Here is an 18309-nt window from a genome sequence, read left to right as displayed (position 1 = left end):
ATAAACCAGCATAATAGAATTGGCACACATGAACTACCCTACCACCCAGCTTAGAAATTAGAACATTAACAACATTGCATCCACCTGTATTTTCCTCCCTGTAGCATTCCTTATCTTTCGCCTACAGATAATCACTACTCTGAATTTTGAATTTATCACTTCCTTACTTAAAAATTTTTTTAAGATTTTTTTATTATTTTTAAGTAATCCGAGTGAGCCAGCCAGATGTCCCTGAAAAAAAATTTTTAATACATACGCATGTCCCTAAACAGTACATTACTTGCCCATTTTCTTAAGCTCTATGAAAATAGATTTTACCTTTTAAGATTTATCCATATTACTGTATCTGTAACTTATTTTCATTGCTGTATGATAATCTGTTAGGTGAATATACCACAGTTTATCCATTTTTTATGTCAGAAGACATTTGGTTTCTTTACAGTTTTTTGTCATTATGGACAGTCATAGATTGAATATGTCTGCATTTATAGATTTATATGTCTCCTGGTACACAGGCTGAAGAGTCTATGTAGGATATATACTTGGGAATGGAATTGTTGGTACATATTGATATGTGCATTTTCAGCTTTACAGCATTTATTGTTTTTTCAAATATGACACTTTTTTGTTGTGATTCTTTTAATTGAGGTGAAATTTACACAACATACAATTAACCTTATAAAGTATACAATTTAGTATATTCATAATGATAGTGTCTCCCACCTCTAATTTCAAAACTTTTTCATCACCCCAGAAAAAAAAAACCATTGTCCATTTTATAATCACTCCCCATCTCTTCCCCTGCCCCCAGTCACCTGGTAAACACTAGTCTGCTTTCTGTCTCTGGGTTTGCCTATCCTGGGTATATTATAAAGAAGGAATCATATAGTACGCGACCTTTTGTGCCTGGATTCTTAGCCTATTGTTTTCAAGGTTTATCCAGGTTGAAGCATATATCAGTACTTTTTTGTGGCTGAATAATACTCCATTGCATGTATATGCCACAGTTTGTTTATCCTTTCTTCCACTGGTGTACATGTGACTTATTTTTCCACCTTTTGCCTATTAATGAGTCATAAATAATGATGCTGTAAACATTTGTGTGCAAGTTACTTTGTGCACATGTTTTCATTTCTCTTGGGTATATTCCTAGGAATGGAATTGCTGGTGCTTGTCTTGTTTTTTGCTTGTTAATTTTCTTTTGATACAGGGTTGTTGTTTTTTTTTTACATTCTCCATTTGAAACTTCCAGTATATATATAAAAAAAGAAAATTCCAATATCAGAAATCTTTGGGGATATGTTTTTATGTCTCTCCTTCATTGATCCTTGTTTTCTTACGTGTTTGCTACTCTTTGATTGCCAGTTTTTTTTTGTTTTTTTTTTTATTGTAGTCTTTGGGAATCTTAGGGACCTAAATTGGGGATTAATTACCCCAGAGAAAGTTTCTTTTGCTTCTGCTAGTGACAGGGTGTGCTATGTACCTGGGAACACTTCAGCTCCTTTACAGTATCCCAAGCCTTTGTTTCTGATCCGTCTCAGAGCTGGTGATAGCCATCAGGATGACCCTTTAAAAAAAATTTTTTTTTTCATATCTGCTTACTGCATCCTGTTCCTACTCTGGTATCAGTTCACTTGTTTATTTGTTTTGCTTTAAAGATTGCTAGGCACCCAGGAAATGGAACAGTGTGTTAAATTGCTTCATCTACCAGCTAGTTATTTTGTGGCAGGAAAGCCCTTTTGAGTAGCTCACTGAATAGAAGAGATCTTTGTAGATCTTCTTCCAAAGTGTCCTGTGGGTAAAATGTGTGTATTTAGAAATATCATTTTTGAGGAAATTTGAAGTGGGAATACTTTAAAAGAACAATACATTTGTAAAATGCAAACTTTAAGTATGGTCATTGTTTCCTTCTTGGACATTCATTGTATAAGTGTCAGATATTTTGTGTCTTTTAAAAAAAAACTATTCTCTGGAAATACAGGATTAGGTCTATTTAATTTATGCCATACATTTTCATAGTTACGGCTTCACTTCTGTATTGAGGTGAAATAAAAGCTTGAACAAAAATGGCCCTTGTCTGTACTTACTGATGAAATGTAAATTTTGAGAAACAGTAATAGCTGATATTTATGGAGTGCTTATTGCTGGGCACTGTTCTAAATATTTATGCTTAATCCTCACAACTGTTCTATGAAGTAGATGTCCTTATTGTCCCCATTTTATATGTGAGGTAAAAGGCACAGGATAATCAAGTGTACTTTTCGAAGGTCATGAAGTTAGTACATGATGAAGCTATGATACGCCTCAGAGTCCATGTGGTTAAATACTATGCTTCTGTGTAATAAATGGAGAAGTTTAGAAGTGGCACTTATTGGTAGATTCGAATATTCCAAATGATTTTCTTAATTTTTGAGACAAGTGCGATACTAATTGACTGATTTTAGTAACTAATGCTGTATATTTTTATTTCTTTTTCTGATTTCATTTGTCTCATCAGCTGTTTTAGGTGGATAATATTCTGTATAAAAATAATTCTTGTGAAACTTGTAAAATTCTTATTTAAAAAAAATGTGCCCTTTTCAGCCTGAAGTGCATTTCATTGTACCATGTTTTCAAAACCATATTTAATAGCTTTATTGAGGAGTATTTTATATTTCATAAGATGCACTCATTGCAAGTCTACAATTTAATGATTTTTAGTAATTTGAGTGATCCAGCCATTACTGTAAATCAGGATTAGAACATTTTCATTCCCCTAGTAAGATCCCTCTTAACTTATTTACACAAAATTCTGTTCTCACCTCTAACCCCAGGCAACCACTAATCTATTTTGTCTCCAAAAATTTGTCTTTTCTGGATATTTCATTACCATACAACATTAGTAAAATACTGTTGACTGTATTTCCTTATGCTGTACCTTTTATGTCCCCACTTTTTTAAATGTAATATTTCTAGGCAAGATGATATACCTGCCAGCCTTGCTGAGGTGATATAGTGTAGCAGTGATTCAGCATTTCTTAAATGAATTAATCCATTAATTATGCTTTGGAGCAATAATAGTGATGATTTTACTGTTTAAAACTATGACTGTATTTAGGGACTATTGTTCTTTAACTACATTGATTGATGTAGACTGTAAAACTTGAATTCTTGTTTCTGCATTTTATAGTTTTTCCTTCCCTGCCTACTATTTTTGCTGCAATCACTGTGCCTAGTCTTTAATACTTTCATAGTGCACAGGCCCTTACCGAATCCTCAGAATATTTCCCATGAATAAAATTTGAAGAAAGTGTGAAATTAATTGGCCACTGAGATTATTTGGTGCCTTTCCTATTCTTTTTTTTTTTTTTTTTTAAGATTTTATTTATTTGACAGAGAGAGACAGCAAGAGAGGGAACACAAGCAAGGGGAATGTGAGAGGGAGAAGCAGCCTTCCTGCTGAGCAGGGAGCCGGATGCTGGGCTTGATCCCAGAACCCTGGGATCATGACCTGAGCCGAAGGCAGACACTTAACGGCTGAGCCACCCAGGCACCCCTACCTTTCCTATTCTTGAAGTTGTTTGCCAGGCCCTTGCATAAGAGAGATGTTACTAGTTTTTTTATTTTTAGAATCTGTTTTATCCATCATCCTGATGGTGATCAGAATTTTTTGTGAGGTATTTTTAGTATAAAAGATGGCTGAAGTATTAGATTTGAATTAGAATCAAGCAAACATATATTTCAAAAGGCAGAAGTAGGACATGAGTAATAATATCTTGACTAGGGGGCGCCTGGGTGGCGCAGTCGTTAAGCGTCTGCCTTCAGCTCAGGGCGTGATCCCAGTGTTCTGGGTTCGAGCCCCACATCAGGCTTCTCCGCTGGGAGCCTGCTTCTTCCTCTCCCACTCCCCCTGCTTGTGTTCCCTCTCTCGCTGGCTGTCTTTCTCTGTCAAATAAATAAATAAAATCTTAAAAAAAAATAATATCTTGACTAATATCTCTTACACATAATAAGCATTGGCACAGCATTTTGGTAAAGCTTTTCTGATTTCAATCATGTGAACATTTATCACATTTTCCTTCTAAATATGTTGACATAAGTTATAGTATGTTCTACAAGATTTAATAAAAGGCTTTGCATGTTTAGGAAGAAGGTGAAAACCACTTTTTGAATCTCATTTTCTGTGTAAATTTTATTGATGTTAAAGGTGCTTCACAGAATGATGATGGCTCCAGACCCAAGGATGAAACAAGGTAAGAGTTCACTTGTTGCTTTACCACAGAATATAAGAAGAGACAAGGAAGAATGAATATTAATTGTAGTCAGAATTTTAGTTTGACTAAAACAAAAGTTCAGACTGCTGAAGGGATAAATGAGGGTCAGAAAACTCAGGGCTCAGGGGCCCCTGGCTGGCTCAGTGGCTGGAGTATGCAGCTCTTGATCTCAGGGTTGTGAGTTTGAGCCCCATGTTGGGTGTAGAGATTAGCTTAAAAAATACTACTAATAAAATCTTTTTAAAAAAATTCAGGACTCAGGGTAAGAAAGGAAATACTTATGAATGTTTCAGTGTTCCTAGCTCATCTGACTGCAGTTTTCCAGAGTAGGCCAGGGATACCTGAATTGCTAGTACTTCCTTCAGCTTGTAGAAAGTGAATATATTGGTACTTTTAACAATAGCAGGGAGTTCAGAATCCTAGGGCCATCATTGGACTGTTACTTTTTTTTTCTAGGAAAGCTGGGATATAGGCTTTGAGTATATGAGAAGGTCATCATGATCTATGGTATCTTTTGGGCCTTTGATAGAGGGAGCAGAGATTTGTACCAGCTGTTCACTATTACCCTAGATTCAGGATTTTTTTTTTTTTTTAAGATTTTATTTATTTGAGAGAGAGGGCTAGCATGAGCCAGCTGGGGTGGGTGGGTGGGAGGTGGGAAGAGGGGCACAGGAAGAGGGACAAGGCAGATGCCCTGCTGATTATGGAGCCTGATGATATGGGGCTTGATCCCAGAACCACAAGATCATGACCTGAGCCCAAGGCAGACACTTAACCGACTGAGCCACCTAGGTGCCCCAGCCCTTTTTTTTTTAAGTTTATTTATTTTTTTTAGTAATCTCTATACCCAACATGGGGCTCAAACTCATGATCAAGAGTCAAATGCTTTTCTGACTGAGCCAGCCAGGTGCCAATAGATTCAGCACTTTCATGTGCCTTTCTGCCTTGAGGTCTATGGTCTGAAAAATGTTGAATGTCTTGGGTTGTGTTAACTGACTTAAACTTTCATTTTAAAATATTTTTCAAAGACTTTTTTTATTTGAGAGAGAGAGAAAATCTTAAGCAGACTCCTCGCTGAGCACAGAGCCTGACGCAGGGCTCCATCCTAGGACCCTGAGGTTCTGACTGAGCCAAAATTGAGTCGGCCTGGCCACTTAACAGACTGAGCCACCCATGTGCCCCCGACTTTAAGTTTTAAGTGTTTGGTGATTATCCTAGAAGCTGATAATGGGAGATAGACTTAGAAAAGGAAATGCTCCTAGTCTTAAAGCAGTAAGTAATGTATCTTAAAGAGTTACAAAATCCCATTGGATTCTTTGTTTTTCCTGAACTGCGTAAGCAGTGGGTAGGAAGATGATGAACCACAGAAGTTGTGGTCAGAGGAGAGTAGAAAAGCAGTATCACAGAACATAAGGGAAAATATCCTGAGAGAGGGTATTACAGTACCAAGTGCTGCAGGAGAGGAGAGGTGGAGAAAGTAGAACAAAGTGTTGATGGTTGTTGAAGCTGAGTTGATAGGGAGTTTGTTATACTAGTCTGTCTACTTTTGTGATGTATGGAAAATTTCAAAACAAAAGTTAAAAAAGACAACTCAGGTCTTTGGGGAAATTAAAGTGTATGAAACTATTGTCTTTTTTCTAATAGAGATCTATCTTCAGAGTCACTCCTGTGACAAAGACTCATTTCTTATACTAATCTCAAAAGAGGTGAAATATTAAGGACTAGTAACATCTTGTTCAGGGATTAATAACTGCTTTTTTTTTTTTAAAGAGAGAAAAAGGGGGGAGGAGCTGAGGGAGAGAGAAAATTTTAATCAGGCACCATGCCCAGTGTGGAGCCCAACTATGCAGGGCTCGATCTCATAACCCTGAGATCATGACCTGAGCTGAAATCAAGAGTTGGACACTTAACCAACTCAGCCACACAGGCACCCTGAATAATAACTACTTTTATTGCTCAGTGTGATTAAAAAGCAATAGAAAAGGTTTTAAAATTACATGGAAAAATTATATGGAAGACAACATAAGCCTTTTGTGTCCTTTTAGTTATATGTTTAATAGAAGTTTGTTGAATTCCTGAAAATTTCTACATAATAAGTAATGTGTTAATATTTCAGTTTGCATTCATGAGTTGAGAACTCTTTTGCATAATAAATCCATATTTTTCCATTAGTGAGAATGTGATAGAATTTTGTATGCTCCTTGAAAGGTTAAGTCATTTTGTTTATATTTTTGCAAATGTCATTTTTTTCCTTTAAATTTTTAAGTAATCTCTGCACCCGGTGTGGGGTTCAAATTTACAACCCTGAGATCAAGTCGCGTACTTTACTAACTGAGCCAGCCAGGCGCTCCCACAAATCTCATTCTTAAAATACTTTATGAAACTACTCTAGGCAACTATAAATTTCTTGCAAAGGCATTCCTAGAGTCCTAGCTTCATGCCATTTATTTAATCAACACTTTACATCTTCCCAAGTGAATCATTGTCATAAATAATCTGAGGAATAGTGTCTTCTAGGTTTCTGAGATTGCCAGTCTAATCTTTGAGCCTGTCATTTGTGTTAAGCATGAATTCTTTTGCGTTAGCTTTTATTCCAGAGAGCATACTTCTGAGATCGTGGGTTTGAAAAGCATTTTTTAAACTGTCAAATGTTTTTAAATGTTACTCCACAATAATCATGGCCATGACTCGCTTTTCCCCTTTGCTTTTATTTAGGGACTTCCTAACTGTAAGACTAAAAAGCAGGGCAATATATGTATCCAGTGGACAAGGGCTTTGTGCCCCTCCCCTCCAATCTGTTGCCCCAGTTATCATTTAGGAAAATGACTAAACAACTTGAGGTTATTTTACTTTTTTGTCCTAATACAGGCACTGTGTATACTGTGACTATAGTCTTGTTAGTCTGCTTTTCTCTGTAACATGTCTGGATGTTTTATGTTTCTTACTGTTGTCTTCTGTCATTTTTATGAAGTTCAAGATGATTGGTGCCTAGTATTCAAGATTTTGTTATTAGAAGTACCTTCCTGACTGTTACGACCTTATTGTATTAGCATCTTCTTTCTCCAGGGTTCTTTATCCTGTCCATAAACATCCCAGCTTATGTGTAAGTTAGATATATATGTATGATGAGGTAAGGAGAGGTTTGTAAAATTGTGGAGCAGAGGAACAAAGCCATAGTAAAGCACATACTTTGTAGCTAATTCCTTTTAAAGGATAGTTGGTGGCTGTAAGTTCACACTGACAATTCTGTATAGCGTATAGGTTTCCATGTTGGTTTTCAAAATCCATTCCAGGTTTTAGTTCATATCCACTTATTAAAGGAACTGAAATAAACCACCAGTGCTATTTTAGTGTGACCGTGTTTCTCAAACTTTAGAGTGCATCAGAATCACTTGGGAGACTTGTTCAGCCACAGATTGTGTCTTATCTCCAGTACCCAATTTGCTATATCTAGGTTTGGGCTCAAGATTTATGCTTCTCACGTTTCCAGGTGATGCTGATGTCAGACCAGGCCATATACTTTGAGAATTACTGTGGTTAGACATATAGCTATTTCTTAGATTACAACAAACTATTATGGGAAATTTTTTCAGTTATGTAATGAAGTCTGTTTCTTAAAAATCCTGCCTTGTAGAACTGTCTCTCTACCTTAATCTCATACTCTTTTACTTCAGAACTAGTTTGAATCTTATTTTTTTTGTTGAACTTTAAAAATTTTTGTTTGAAAATAATGCATGATGGTCTAAAAAAATGTTTATCAGTATATAAAATGTTTAAAACTTCATGGAAGAAATGGCATTTGGCCTAAGACAAAGCATAATTATAATTTGGCTTTGCATGCTTTGGGGAATTGGAGAGGGGAAGGAGTTCTGGTGAAAGGAAGAAAAACAGTTATGGAGATGGGGAACAACACAGGGTGTTTTGTTGGAAATCTTCAGTCGCAGCATAAATAGCTAAAAATAGAGTAATTGAAAGGGGAAAATGGCAGGTGGTGAATTTGAGGGTAGAATCAACCAGTTAATATTTATTGCCTCTTATATGTCAGGCAGTATGTTGAGCATGTTTCCTGTCATTTCAGTGAATCTTGAACATTTTTATGAAGTTGGTAAGTATCATTTTTATGCGTGATGAGAAAACTGAGGCTCAGAAAGGGAAAGGAACTTGCCTGAGTTAATGTTGTGGTAGCACAGTTGAACCTGGGATTGCCTGACCTTCAGAGCCTGACTCATGATTGTCATGCTTTACTACGACCGGGACTTTTTTTTTTTTTTTTTTAATCACATAAATAATTAGCCATCAATAAATGTTAGTTATTTTTAATGTTACATAGGTTGGGGCCAGATGGAGATTTTGGTTTGTAAATACAGACATACTTCATTTTATTGTGCTTTCCAAATATTTTGTTTTTCACAAATTGAAGGTTTGTGGCAACCCTGCATCAAACAAATCTGTCAGCACCATTATTTTTAACAGTATTCACTCACTTGTGTCTCTGTCACATTTTGGTAATTCTTGCATTATTTCATACTTTTTCATTATTTGTAGTGGTGATATGTGATTAGTGATTTTTGATCTTAGTATTGTAATTGTTTTGGGGTATGACAAACTGTGCCCATATAAGATGGTGAACTTAACTGATAAATGTTGTGTGTGTTTTGACTGCTCAACCGATAGGCTTTTCCCTGTCTCTCTCCCTCTCCTTGGGCCTCCTTATTCCCTGAGTTATGACAGGCCAATTAATGACCCTACAGTGGCCTCTAAGTACTCAGGTGAAAGGAAGAACTGCATGTCTCTCACTTTAAATCAAAAACTAGAAATGATTAAGCTTAGTGAGGAAGGCATTTTGAAAGCCAAGATAGGCCAAAAGCTAGGCCTCTCGTGCCAAATAGTTAGCCAAGTTGTGAGTGCAAAGGAAAAGTTCTTGAAGGAAATTAAAAGTGCTATTTCAGTGAACACACAAATAATAAGAAAGCAAAACGGCCTTTTTGTTGATATGGAGACCGTTTTAGTAGTCTGGATAGCAGATCACACCAGCTGCAACATTCCCTTAAGCCAAAGCTTAATCCAGGTCAAGGCCCTAATTCTCTTCAATTTCTATGAAGGCTGAGAGAGTTGAGGAAGCTGCAGAAGAAAAGTTGGAAGTGAGTAGTGGTTGGTTCATGAGGTTTAAGGAAAGGAGCCATATCCATTATCATAAAAGTACAAGGTGAAACAGGAAGTTATCCAGAAAATCTGGCTAATTCTTGAAGGTGGCTACACTAAACAACAGATTTTCAACATAGATGAAATAGCCTTGTATTGGAAGAAGATGCCATCTAAGGCTTTCACAGCTGGAGAGAAGTTAGGGCCTGGCTTCAGAGCTTCAAAGGGCAGGCTGACTCTCTTGCTAGGGGTTAATGTAGCTGGTGACTTTAAGTTGAAGCCAGTGCTCATTGGCCATTCCAAAAATCCTAGGGCCCTTAAGAATTATGCTCAATTTACTTTGCCTGTGCTCTATAAACAGAACAACAGAACCTGGATGATAGCACATCTATTTATAAGGTTTATTGACTATTTAAAGCCCACTGTTGAGATCTGCTCAGAAAAAAGATTCCTTGCAAATGTTATTGCTCATTGGCAATGCACCTGGTCACCCAAGAGCTCTAATGGAGATATACAACAAGAGTAATGTTTTCATGCCTGCTAACAATAGCATCCATTCTGCAGCCCATGGATCTAGGAGTAATTTTGACTTCTTAGGTTTTATTATTTAGGAAATATCTTTCTTTCTTTCTTTCTTTCTTTCTTTCTTTCTTTCTTTCTTTCTCTCTCTCTCTCTCTTTCTCTCTCTCTTTCTTTTTTAAAGATCGGTTTTTTCAGAGGGAGAGAGAGTTGCGTGTGTACGAGCGGGAGGGGCAAAGAGAGAGGGGGAGAGAATTTCGAGCATGGAGCCCAGTGGGGGCTCTATCCCACAAACATGAGATCACAACCTGAGCCGAAACCAAGAGTCGGATGCTTAACCTACTCTGCAACCCAGGCACCCCAAGAAATATATTTTTTCATGAATTTCTTTTTTTTTTTTTTTTTAAGGATTTTATTTATTTATTTGACAGAGATAGAGACAGCCAGCGAGAGAGGGAACACAAGCAAGGGGAGTGGGAGAGGAAGAAGCAGGCTCATAGCGGAGGAGCCTGATGTGGGGCTCGATCCCATAACGCCGGGATCACGCCCTGAGCCGAAGGCAGACTCTTAACCTCTGTGCCACCCAGGCGCCCCTTTTTCATGAATTTCTTAATGACTGCTATGGATAGTGATTTCTCTGATGTATCTGGGCAACATAAATTGATAACCTCCTGGAAAGGATTAAACATGCAAATGCCATTAAGAACATCTGACAAGATTAATGGGAGGTCACAATATCAACATTAACAGGAGTTTGAAAAAAATTTATTCCAGTCTTCATGGATGCATTGAGGGGTTTGAGACTTCAATGGAGGAAGTAATTGCAAATGTGGTAGAAATAGCAAGAGAGCTAGAATTAGAATGGGAGCCTGAAGATGTGACTGAATTGCTGCAATCTCATGATAAAGCTTAAATGGACGAGGAGTTTTTCGTATGGATGAGTAAAGAAAGGGGGTTTTTTGAGATCAAATCTACTCCTGGTAAAGATTTACTCCTGCGCTCCTGTGCAGGTTGTTGAAATGACAACAAAGGATGTAGAGTATTACATAAATTTAGTTGATAAAACAGCGGCATAGTTTTAGAGGACTGATTCCAATTTTGAAAGAAGTTCTACTTTGGTAAAATGGTATCAAACAGCCTTGGTCCAGAGAAATCTTTTGTGAAAGGAAGAGTCAGTTGTTTTAGCAAACTTAATTGTTGTCTTAAGAAATTGCCACAGCCACCCCAACCTTCAGCAACCACCACCCTGATCTGTAAGCAGCTATCAGCATCAAGTCAAGACCCTCCACCAGCAGAAAGATTAAGACTTGAATCACTTTCAGGGTGGATGATGGTTAGCATTTTTAGCAACAAAGTATTTTTATATTTAAGGTAAGTACATTGTTTTTTTAGATATAATACTATTGCGCACCTAATAGACTGTAGTATAGTATAAACATATATGCACCGAGAAACAAAAAATTTGACTTCAATGCTTGCTTTATTGTAGTGGTCTGGAACCAGTATGTTGAGGTATGCCTATATAGGCTCATGGAATCCTTCTGTGGAGAGGAAAGTCTCTAAAAATCTTTAAATGTGGGGCATTGGTGTGATCAGAACTCCATTGGAAAAATTATTTTATTTGGTAATTATATAGAGTTTGGATTATGTGGTGAGAGTGGGAAGACCTAAACAGGAAGTTGTTACAGTAATCCAGTAAGAGAAAAGGAGGGTTAGAACTGGGAGCACTGGTGATGGAAGAGTAGAGAGAATGTGGAAGTGAGACTTTACTGAGTGTCAAGAGGCACAGGAGAGAGGAAAAGTTGTTTCCCAGGAAGATAGTAGTACCCCCTCGTAGAACCAGAACATGGGAGGAATAGTAGCCTTAGAATTGGAGAGTTATTCTGGATCTCCTGCATTCAGTTGATAATTTGGTACAAGAGGATGAGAATGAGACAAAGATGAGCGATTCTGATTTGGGAATCATTTCAGAGATGATCTTTGAAATCATGGAATTTGAGACTCTAGGGGAAAATTAATGGAAAAGGAAAGGAAGACAAGAACAGAACCATAGGAACCTATATTTAGTGAATGGGAAGAAGAATACAAACTGAAGAAGAGATGGTTAGAAGTGGGAGTAAAAGATTAGAAAAGCACTGTCACAGAAGTTAAGAGAAATGTTCTTATTTTTATTTTTTTAAAACATTTTATTTGAGAAGCAGAGCACAAGAGAGCACAAGCAGGGGAAGCGGCAGGCAGAGGGAGGAGCAGACTCCTCACTGAGCAGGAGGCCTGACCCGGGGCTCAATCCCAGGATTATGACCCGAGCTGAAGGCAGACGCTTAACTGAGTGAGCCATCTAGGCACCCCAAGAGAAACGTTTTTAAAAGATGGGGTATTTAATGCTGTCAGATACTGTAGAAGAGAATGAGGTCCTAGACTAACTAATTAAGCCAAGGAAGACTGGCTGTGTGGAAAAAGAAAAGTCAGGTTAGAGCTTCAGCTTGTTCCAAGAGCAGAGTAGATTCCAGGTTGACTTATTTAAAATTGATTTCAAAAAAATGAATCTATGAAACCTTTAGAAGAAAATGTGAATAGTGAACTTATTTCTGAATAAATTTAATTATATAGAAATCTAAAACTTTTCTGTATATTTTGAAATATAGAATTAAAGGCAAATGACAGATATTTAACAGTATGAAAAATGATAAATTAGGGGTGCCTGAGTGGCTCAGTTGGTTAAATGTCTGCCTTTAGCTCAGGTCATGATCTCAGGGTCCTGGGGTCAAGCCCCACATCGGGCTCCCTGCTCAGTGGAGAGTCTGCTTCTCCCTCTCCCTCTGTCCCTCACCCCTGCTTGTGCTCTCTCTCTCTCGCTCTTCTCTCTCAAATAAATAAATAAAATCTTAAAAAAAGAAAGATAAATTGGTATCCTCAGATTGTAAAAAGATCTTACAAATAATAAGGAAAATTATTCTCTTATAACAAAAATTTACAGAAGATGTATACAGTTCATGGAAGAAGAAACTCAAATGGCTTGTTAATGAAATATTGCTGAACATTAACATTTTTATTTACCAAATTAGCAAAGACTTAAAAATATTTATATACTTGATGGTGAAGTGGGCATTTTTATAACTGACTGATAGGAAAATTACCTTTGAAAATATTTTTTAAAAAATTTAGCAGTCAGTATTTCAGTCTTCAAAATACTTGCACACGTTAACCCAGGTATTCTATTCTGGCAGTCTATCTGTAGGAAATAGAACCGACTCCCTCCACTGCCATCACTAAAAGAAAAGAAAAAATGTTTGATGACATGTCTATACATTAGAGCATTCTGTAGTCATTAGATACTATAAATGTTTTTGAATAATTTGGGGGAAGTGCTCAGTGTATAATGAATAACAGAAGTTTGCTGAAGATATGAAACATTTAATGATCACATACACAGCCAATGAAATAGGACTGGCAAGAAATGGGGGTCCATGTCTTAGTGGTAATAATGATCTCCAGAATGTAGGATGGAAGGTGATTTTTATGATTAGAAGTTATTTTTCACTTTGAAAGAGTGAAAGTCTTTGGAAAATTAAAATTACTAAATACATTAATTACATAAGTACAAAAAATTGTAATGAAGGAAAAGAGAATGAAAGAACTAACAGCTTTGGGGTGGCACCTGGTTGGTAGAGCATGTGACTCTTGATCTCAAGGTCATGAGTTCCGAGCCCACATTGGGTGTAGAGATTAAATAAAATTTTTTAAAAATCTTAAAAAAAAAAAACAGCTCTGAAGAGCAGTTAGGATTGAGGTAGTGTTTTAGGTTGAGGAGTTTGATTTTATTTGTGAAGTGAGAGGAAGGATCTGGAAGAAGGAAGATATAAGAAGAGTGTTAAATGATAGTGGAAAGTCCTAGAGGATATAGGCAGAAATCAAGGACACACAGACAAATTAACTTTGAAGAAGTGAAGAGATTTCTTTTCCCCCCAAAAAGGGAAAAAAAGAAATGAAGATGATTAGTGGCACAGAGAATTTTTTTTACTATTGATTTATTATTTTTTTTAACAAGTTTATTCTTAAATGTACAGCAGGATCTAAGACAACGCTTATTCTAGCTATAGTAGACAACAGATGCTACAACAGACAGGGAATCCAGATCTTTAAACAGAAATAGAATTAAGGAACACCATTGTCTCAGGCACAAGAAACAGCTTACTTTTTGCCAGATTTCTTAATTCCACCTGTGGCCAGGGGGCCCTTCCATGTAGCCTTTACTTTTAGCTCCTTGAGTTTTTTCTGCCCCTCATATGTTTCTGCTTGAGTGCTTTATCTTCCTTGTCCATCTCCTTGCCCTGCTTCTTGGGCTGCTTCAGGGGCTTCTGCCATCTTTGTTGCCGGACATGTCACCTGCTGCCCCTTCAGAACAGAGAAGTTTTAAGGTAGATGAGATAGTTGAAGGATAGTGGATGATCACCATGTTAGGGAAGAGGCAACATCAGGGTCATCCGCAGATTGGGAAAGTGGTCAGGAGTAGATTAGATATGAAGAAAATGATTGATTTCCAAGCAGTATGGGTAGTCCACTTGAAGTCATATTTAAGTAAGGTCAGCTATAGCTCTTGTTTCCTCAGTCTCTGAAATGAGCAAGCTTTAGGAAACTGATATCTGCCAGGATAAGAAGATGGAGATTCAAGAAACACAATTTTAATTTCTTTTTGTCTTTTGAGTAGGTCTGTTTAATTGTACAGCACCTAGTAAAAGTCCTTTGCCCTACCAGATTACTATTCATTTTTTATTACTGTTAATTTTAACATCAGTACACCAATCCCAATGAATCCGTGGTGTTACGTTGTCATAGTCCTCTGTTATTTCTAATTGATTAGCTCCCATGAGATTTGAGCTGTGATTTCTTCTTTTTAACAGGAAAAAAAAAAAAAAGTGCTCACTTTGGCAGCACGTACATTACCGGGGGGAAGAAAAGACTTTATCTTGTTAGACATTGGAAATGAAAACCTCCGGACTTTTCCTTGCTGGGCACAGTGGAAAATTTATAAGGACCTTTTATAGAACAGACTGCCCCTTTAATTTGGTACTTTTTTTTTTTTACTAGTTTATTTTATTTACTCTGCTAAATAACACCTGATTTTGCCACTGGAACATTATCTATCATTACTTGTTGGCCCCAGAGAATAGTAGTAGAAGTAAATGAAGGATTAATTGTAGTGGAAAGATTGCTTGGGGCTGGGGAATGTAGGGCAATAGTAAAGGAATTAAAGGCACTAGGGGAAGTAGTAGCTTATGGTGGAGCCCAGGTGGGACTTGAAGGGAGCTGATGGACTATGAAGATAGAGGGGGTCATGATGAGAGCGAATCAAAGATAAAGTAGGAGGCAGGTAGGAGGAGTAGAAGGCTGTATGTAAGTAGAGAGATTTGAAAATTTAAAGACCTAGGAAGCAGGAGCAATTCTAAGCATCAAGGAAATTTAAGGAGTCATCATCATATTATCCAGGTTGTCAGATAACTATGTTGAGAAACTGAGGCCAAGTTGGGGGATTTTACTTTGTTCAGAACTATTCTGAAGGTCCAGTAGAGTGAATGAATACTGCGTAGTGGTTTGCTGCTTACCGGTAGTAGATAGCGGAGTGTTAGCTGAGGCATCTTCAGACTGGCTACACTCCCTCTTTGCTTTCTAATTCATGACAAGAATTCCCCCCTGGGAAAAGGAATCAACTATGTGTAGCTGACCATAGTAATGACTCTCAATCTGATGTTTCCTGTTATTGTTTTCCCCTTTTCTTTTCTTTCCCTCAATTAATGTCATTGCTTTGAAGAAATGACACTTCCTTTTTAAAAAAAGGTCTGTGGGCACCTCTGCTCTAGATCACTAATTTTCAGCATTTTGTATACCATTTGCTGGGATGGAGAGAAAGCATTTTGTCTCTGGGATATTCTTTCTTCTGCCATAGAACAGTCAGCCCTATCCCAAAATTGAATAATATTAAGAGCCAATGGAAACCAAGAAAATGATGGTGATGTTATCTGTGCTCATAATAAAATATGCCCTTTCTAAAGGTGTTGGGATTTTGAGAAATTGACTCTGTTCCTGCTTATACAGTGCCTCCAAAGACATACTTGAAATCTGAATCACCATACCTAATAATTTTGAAGGATAGAAAGTGTTTCTCTGCCCTTGGGTAACCCCTCACTCTATATTTGGGTGGGCTCAGAGTGTTGTATATAAGACTCTACCCAAGGGTTATTTATGTATTTGATAAGGCTGGCCAGAAATTTTAAGTTTTGGTCTTGTTTTTGTTAAATTCAAAGAGCATTCCTTTTCCCTTCCCTTTCTCCCTTTCTTACTCAGAACAAACACAAATGGATCAGATGAGCCTGAAGATGCAGGAGCTGGTGAAAATAGGAAGGTCAATGGGAATAATTCTCCATCACTCTCAAATGGTGGTTTTAAACCTTCTAGGCCTCCAAGACCTTCACGACCACCTCCACCTACCCCACGTAGACCAGGTGTGTATTCCAGCCATACACTAGGGATATAGCTGTCAATACTGTGATTGTAAATAATGTTCTGTTTGGAAATTGATCCTCAGGTAACTGTCGAGAGACCTCTCTCTTTTAGGTCCATTTTCTAGCTGTATTTTTACATTTAAGTTTTGGCCAAGAATGATCTTTCTATAGGTAGACTAATGTGTGCCTTTTCCCTAAGTTTTTCCTCCAGGGTGAAGTTATTGAGGTAAGTGCTTTTTTGAGAATGAGGAAAAAAAAAATTGAGTACCATATGTGCATTATAAAAGTATAGGCAGTTTAGATAAGATTGCAACTTTTCGGCAGGGTTTGTAATAGTGTGGACATAAGCATGTCATATTGTCAAGGATCTGCTTGCTTATTCTTGTTATATCCTTTAAAAGACAATTAGAAATGGCAAGTAACCCAACAATGCTAAATGATATTCACATTTTGAAGCAAAAATTATACAACAAATGAACATATTTCATGTAGTAAAAATGTAAACATCTATAGATAGAATATCCATTTTTCCTGATTACCCAGAATAGAATCTTTAATCTTTTATTATTTCCCTCTGTATGTAGACAGGCAATATAAAATAATTAAACCAAATGTTATTGGAAAAGTAAATTAGTTGTCTACAAATCACTTTGGTAAATAACTTTGTTTTTAACTACACATCTTTCCCCTTTTTTGGCAGACAATGTGTTAATATATTTTTAGCCTTTAAGATCATATACTACTTTGTCAAAATATTGGTGACTTCCCTGAGGAATTGTTTTGTCAAGTCTTTCTTGAAGATGTAATATGTACTTTATAGCTATTTGTAAGAATGCGATTACTTAACAGTCAGATCTTCTGTGTTTTGACTAACATCAAAAATTGGTCTTTGATCTGCAGGGTTTCATAGAAAAGACAATTTTAAGGCTTTGGAAGATTATAAAATGAACTTATAATACCAAAGGATACCAGTGCTTTCCTTTTTATTTTTTAAATAGTTTTTATTTCTTGTGGTATCAGGAAATCAGAATTAGTATGTTCATAATTAATAAAGAGACATGGTTGGGGCGCCTGGGTGGCACAGCGGTTAATCGTCTGCCTTCAGCTCAGGGCGTGATCCCGGCGTTCCGGGATCGAGTCCCACATCAGGCTCTTTCGCTATGAGCCTGCTTCTTCCTCTCCCACTCCCCCTGCTAGTGTTCCCTCTCTTGCTGGCTGTCTCTCTCTGTCGAATAAATAAATAAAATCTTTAAAAAAAAAATAAAGAGACATGGCATAGATGGAACCTAAAAAGTTATTTTAAAAGTTTCTTTAAGTAATTTTCACCTGCATGTCCATATCTTAAATTTTCTATTTGTCACCTGCCTTTTTATATTTTAAAGTTTAAATTCTATCCTGAATTCAGATTTCTGAAAATAAAAGGTTGTTTTCCACAAATCTTTTACAGCATCTGTCAATGGTTCACCATCTGCCACTTCTGAAAGTGATGGATCCAGTACGGGCTCTCTGCCACCAACAAATATAAATTCAAATACATCTGAAGGAGCAACATCTGGATTAATAATTCCTCTGACTATATCTGGAGGCTCAGGCCCTAGGCCATTAAATCCTATACCTCAGGCTCCCCTACCACCTGGGTAACTATCTGTCTTTGGTTACTATTTGTTTGCCCTAGGCTTCTACATATACTCACTAATAAGGAAAATAATACTGAACTCCATTCTTTAAAAAAACATCTTCAAGCATGGTAACTGATTTTGGTGGTGCTGTGTCTAGTGTCAAACTGAACCAAAAAAAATCACCACATAAGAAACCCACCCCCTCCTCATTTCCAGGGCAAAGGTTTTTTTGTTTTTTTGTGTGGTTTTTTTTTTTTTTAATTGAAGAACTCTGAA

At 37.0% G+C, this 18309-nt stretch overlaps 1 protein-coding gene and 1 pseudogene across 3 annotated transcripts in view; one reads left to right on the top strand and one right to left on the bottom strand.

Moving 5' to 3' along the window:
• Nucleotides 1-18309, top strand: part of ITCH (itchy E3 ubiquitin protein ligase) — a 150003-nt gene that overhangs the window by 84491 nt on the left and 47203 nt on the right. For all 3 annotated transcript variants that reach the window (XM_087853643.1, XM_045806545.2, XM_087853644.1), the window contains exons 7-9: nt 4187-4232; nt 16257-16414; nt 17862-18051. In XM_087853643.1, the coding sequence (XP_087709769.1) occupies nt 4187-4232; nt 16257-16414; nt 17862-18051 (394 nt within the window). The remainder of the gene's footprint in view (nt 1-4186; nt 4233-16256; nt 16415-17861; nt 18052-18309) is intronic.
• LOC148108042 (translation machinery-associated protein 7 pseudogene) lies at nt 14106-14295 on the bottom strand (annotated as a pseudogene).

This window comes from Ursus americanus, chromosome 22, assembly GCF_024610735.1.
Source record: "Ursus americanus isolate L20-20 chromosome 22, mUrsAme1.1.p, whole genome shotgun sequence".
Classification (NCBI taxonomy): Eukaryota; Metazoa; Chordata; class Mammalia; order Carnivora; family Ursidae; genus Ursus; species Ursus americanus.
The sequence above is the reverse complement of the archived record's forward strand: the minus strand, read 5'-3'. Positions and strand labels throughout refer to the sequence as shown.